Source organism: Cnephaeus nilssonii, assembly GCF_951640355.1.
Source record: "Cnephaeus nilssonii genome assembly, chromosome: 7".
In the NCBI taxonomy this organism is placed as follows: Eukaryota; Metazoa; Chordata; class Mammalia; order Chiroptera; family Vespertilionidae; genus Cnephaeus; species Cnephaeus nilssonii.
In genome coordinates, this window is record NC_137078.1 from 90,069,038 (window position 1) to 90,074,333 (window position 5,296).

Below are 5,296 nucleotides of genomic sequence, written 5' to 3' on the forward strand. Positions count from 1 at the left end.
AATGTAATAATAGCTAAAACTTATGTAGCCTTCACGATGAACCAGGCTCTGCACTGCAACTTTCATATATTAAATCATTTAATCTTCCACCAGCCCTTTGAGGTGGGTGCTATTATTCTTCCCACTTTACAGTCTAGAAAACTGAGGCTCACTGAAGTTACATAACATGCACATGATTGGACAACTGGTACACGGTGGCCCCAGGATTTGAACCCAGGCCTCTGAGGCTCCCAGGGCCTGTCAGATACATATTGCAAAATACCGAGTATGGGCCTGCCTTGTAAGCACTCAACAGTTGTCATTCTTATGCCTCCCTCCCAATGCCCAGGGTAGCAACTGAGCCTCACGCCAGCAGACAGGGACACAGGTATTTATTCCAGGAAGAGTTCTAAGAAACCATCTCCCTCCAGCTAAAACAACAGCGCCCCCACTTTACAGAGCAGAGCATAGAACCAGAGAGGTGGAGCGAGTGGGCCGGGGGTTGCACAGCAGGAAGCAGGTGAGGCCAAGGTGGGAGGGTCCCTCCCTGGTTCAGGCGGACGGGAAGATGAGGAAGCCGCTGAAGACGCTGTCGGCCTCGGGACCCTGGTAGATGCGGCCCTTTACGGGGTCTTTTTCGATCCAGACCTGGTCTCCGCTCTGGAGCTGGAGCACAGTGCCCCCAGACACCACCTGGAAGGTCCCCTTGCTGTTGGCGTCACAGAAGCCCACGGAGCTCGTGGTCAGGCCCCTCTTGGAGGACATGATGGACAGGCAGATGTCCCACTTGGACACCACCTGGAAGGTGAAGTAGTAGTAGCCGGGCACGGCACAGACGAACCGGCCCGAGTGGCTCTGGTACCGGCCTTCCTCGTTGGTGATGACCGTGTCGAAGATGACCACGTTGCCGCCCATCGGCGGGTTCCGCCTCACGGCCGAGAAGGCTGGCCGCGGCTGGGCGTTGATGTTTCCCGGGTTGCCCTTGATGCCCTTCAATCCTGGGGAGCCAGGGTTGCCCACGGGGCCGCTAGGTCCTGGGTAGCCCATTTTGCCAGGGATTCCAGGGGGCCCAGGTTCTCCCTGGTCTCCTTTAAGACCTCGGATGCCTGTCCGGATGCCGGGGGCCCCTGTGGGAGGAAGGCCAGATTGGCAGTGAGAGGCTAGGGTCTGCCCATCCTCAGGCAGAAGGCTGGGACCCCGAAATGCTGTGGGATAGCGGATAGGGGAGTGCCTGGGCCTTTAAGACACGGATTCTGGCTGGCTCCGTGAGCTTGGGCACCTCAGCCTCTCTGAGCCTCAGCTTCGTTCTCTATGACACGGAGAGAAGTGGGAGCAGGCACTTGGGAGAGTGTCAGATTCTGTGAAAAGCAGGACACTGGCTCCTCCACGTGCTTCTGCCCACGGCCCTGCACTCCACACCGCACAGCCACTGACCTGACCCCACTGACCTGACCCCACTGACCTGACCCCTTCTGTTTCAGGGACCCCACAAACGTTACAAACGTCTCTGCAGATCTTGTTGGTCTGCTGTGCACTGGGAGGCTCGGGGGACTGTATGAGACTTTCCTTTCCCATCTGGTCACATCCTCTCCCCTTACCTTCACCCCCAGGCTTTTCCCTTGAATCTGAGAGTTCCTGAAGCCCAAACGGGTTAAGGAGCGGGGAGCAGGGCTGGGGGAGGGGCAGGTGGAAAAAAGATAGTTGCCATTAATTGATCCCTCCCTCTGTGCCTGGTGGGGTTGGTTCCCTATCTTACAGATAAGGAAACTGAGCCTCAGAGAGGGTCACACAGCAAAACCAGGCTCCCGAGTCTAAAACCTGAGTCAGCGCACTGAGCGTCCTGGTAACTGAACAGTGGCCGAGGCCTGGGCGTGCTTCAGACCATTCGTATTCATTGCTGCAGCGACCCATTCCCCAGAGGAGGAAGGCGAGGCCAAAGAAAGAGGCCCCAAGCCATAAAGAGGACATGGAGAGGCCTGGGGGGCTGCGGACATGGTCCGGGGAGAAGGCCAGGCCCTCCTCAGACCTTAGGACCAAGGACAGACTGGAGGAGCTTTATGTGGGGGCCCAGGTGGACACCTGCTTTTTGGTATCACCCCCAAGCCTCCTCTCCGGAGCCCAGGCCAAGCAAAGGGATGAGGGACTGGGGTCCAGAGGGAGGTACTTACCTGGCTCCCCTTGCTCCCCCTTGAGGCCTGGCCGCCCGGGTCGGCCAGGTTTTCCTGGAGCCCCGTCCCTCCCATCCGGCGCTCGGCACACGTTCTGGGTCACCGTTGAGGCCAGGGACATGGCCAGCACACCAACCAAGAGCCAGCCCCATGGGGCTTCCATGATGCCACTGTAGAGACACGGCAGGGCCTGGGCAGGCTGGACATCACACATGCACATACACCCGACTCGCACACTGAATCCCCCCCCCACACACACACAGGGATACATCCACATCCCACCACCTTCCATGCACACCTCCCTGCCCGAGGGACTTCTATGTCCACCCTCCATCCAGCTCCAGGGAACCCAAACCTTTATATAGAACCACAAACACACAGATACACACATGCAACTGAGCATGCCCATGTAGTCACACACTCAGACACACAAACAGCCTCTCACTCACACACGGCTGGACGCACAAACTGACACCCATCCCTTGCTCACCTGGACACACACATTCACATACTCCCACAGATGACCAGTTCCATTGAACAAATATTGATTGAGAGCCTGCTTCTCATTTAACACTCCCTCACCCAGATGGCAGAGCTGTGCACGCACACAGGAATTCACAAACACCTGACACAACACGTCTGCTCACTCCCCTCCATACTCGTCCCCCTTCAGGCGGACGGTCACCCACGGTCCCCCTCTGTGGGACCCCTCTGCTGGGCTCTGAACCTCCCAGACTTTACCTAGCTTCTTGTAATTTGGGGGGATCAGGACCCAGAAACTCTGGTTAGAGCTGATGGGTCTGTGTCCCCATCTCCCACTATCTCCCCAAGTCCAAGGAATTAAGGTCCCCCTACTCGCTGATTCTGGGTCCTGAGTCGGGGCCCCACCCAACCCCGTCCTGGCACCGACCAGCTCTACCTCCCTGACAGCCTCCGTGGGCAGCTCCCAGGCCTGCTCCCCTGGCTCTGACTTCACAGCCCCCGCCCTCTCCGGCGCTGGCCTCACCTGCCGCGGGTGGTCGACTCAACTGGATGCTCCTGCTGTCCACCCAGGGACCTCTGTGGGACGCCCAGCGGGACGGTGCCGGCCAGTGGCCAAGTTTCACATCCCTTCCCACTTCCCCTTCTCCTTCTCTGGACCTGCCCCCGGCATTGCCCTGGGGGCCAGGGGCCGGCCAGGGACATTTTGAGCAGACCTCAGCAAGACGGGGCCATTGCACATCCTGCCCCAAGCCACAGTGGGTACGGGGGCAGGGACAGCAGGCTGCAAGGATGGAGGGCTGTGGAGGGGTTACTGGGCGGGGTGGGTAGAGTCAGAGACGCACAAAACATCAGGGTGGAAGGAACTTGTAAGACTTTTTTTAGGATTTGAAAGCAACAGTATGCATTCATTGTCAAAAGCTTGTAAATACAGCCGAAACCGGTTTGGCTCAGTGGATAGAGCGTCAGCCTGCGGACTGAAGGGTCCCGGGTTCGATTCCGGTCAGGGGCATGTGCCTTGGTTGCGGGCACATCCCCAGTAGGGGGTGTGCAGGAGGCAGCTGGTCGATGTTTCTCTCTCATCGATGTTTCTAACTCTCTATCCCTCTCTATCCCTCTCTCTTCCTCACTGTAATAAATCAATAAAAAAATATATTTAAAAAAAAAAAAGCTTGTAAATACAGAAAGGCCCAAAGGAAGAACAGGGCGGTGTAACGAGCAGCTTAGCCATCAGCCTTCTAGACCTGCCGCTTCCTAGCTGCACACCCTTGGAAAGACACCTCACCTCCGGGGGCCTTGGTTTTCTTATTGATAAAATCGGGAACAACAGATTCTCAGCCTCATCGGGTTACTGTAACGTTTTAATGATATAATACACATACAAAACATTGGGCACATGGTGAATGCTTAATAATTAGCTTTTACCAACATTTAAAAAGCAGTGAGAAAGCCCATGCATTCTACCATCGAGAGAATTGCTGCGAATGCTTGGAGGACTCATCTAGCCTAGCTCTCGCTCACTGATGGGGTGCTTACCACCTGCCAGCACAGCTCACGTCATCACTGCCAGCTTGGACCCTGAAAATGCTTTTCTTTAGATTCGGCGATCTGTCTCTCCCAGACTGGAGACCGGTGTGTTCAGGCCTGGGCTGACCATGTCTTTTTACTTCTTCCCATGACCATGTTTTTTTTGTTGTTTTTTTTCCTGAGACATTCACCAGAGGGAGGCGGAGGAGAAAAAGGAAGGCTGCTATACACAGGCAGAAGAAGTTGGTCTAGGGCCGGGGTTTTCAAGCTTTTGGGACTCCTTTTTTATTTGCAATCTTGTATAGCACCCCATATATATATCCATCAGCTGCAGGTAGGGATGCATTTGTTTAAAGGGAGGGCCACGTGTTCCTCCCGCAAGTCCCTTTCCTGCTCCCCAGGATTCAGGAGGTTAACAGAATCTCTGTGTGACCGTGTGCAAGCCACATCCTTTCTCTGGACCTCAGTTTCGTTATCTGTAAAATGGGGATAATACAGCCTCCTCCCTGGGCTGCTGAGATTATGTAAACTTATGAGGGAGTTTATACTGTCAAGCACCACATTAAAATAAGTCATCATTATGAATGACATCTGTATGACCTTGAGCAAGTTACCTAACCTCTCTAAGCCCCACTTTCTCCATTTATCAAGATGAGGGGGTGGGTTGGAAGCAGGAAGGATTGCCCCAAATGTTCTGCAACATCCCTTCCAACATTCATCTTCTTTGGTTGCAGTGTTTCAGTTTTGCTTCCCTGCGAGAGGAATTAGAAAAATCACGTGTCAGAGTCAGAACCGACAGCCCATTGTTCCCATTTTATAGATGAAGAAACGAAAGGCCAAAGACAGGAAGACCCACAGAGAAAGCGGCAGAGTTGGCAGGAGGAAAAGCCAAATACCGTGAAAGGCCCCTTAAAGTTTAGTGTTCAAGATATTAAATACACAGTTCTTATAGAAACAGATAGTGAGTACATGTCATTTTTTTTTGTTTGTAGCTTATTAATGAAGGAACCAGCAGGGTGACAAAGCTAGTTCAATGAAGAATCTGAGAAAAAATACATACCTATCTATGGAGAGAGCGAGCCAGTACAAACAAAAACCACAATAAAAAATAACACAAGAATTCTAGAATATTCATAAGGTTG

At 53.8% G+C, this 5,296-nt stretch overlaps 1 protein-coding gene across 1 annotated transcript; it reads right to left on the minus strand.

Annotated features, from left to right (window-relative positions):
• Window positions 1-354: 354 nt before the first annotated feature.
• On the minus strand, window positions 355-3,306 carry C1QA (complement C1q A chain). Its single transcript, XM_079776715.1, has 3 exons — window positions 3,154-3,306; window positions 2,148-2,317; window positions 355-1,106 (listed from the first exon to the last, which is right to left on the minus strand). Exons 2-3 carry the CDS (start codon window positions 2,308-2,310, stop codon window positions 532-534), a joined length of 738 nt encoding a protein of 245 aa, XP_079632841.1. The 5' UTR covers window positions 2,311-2,317; window positions 3,154-3,306; the 3' UTR covers window positions 355-531.
• Window positions 3,307-5,296: the final 1,990 nt, after the last annotated feature.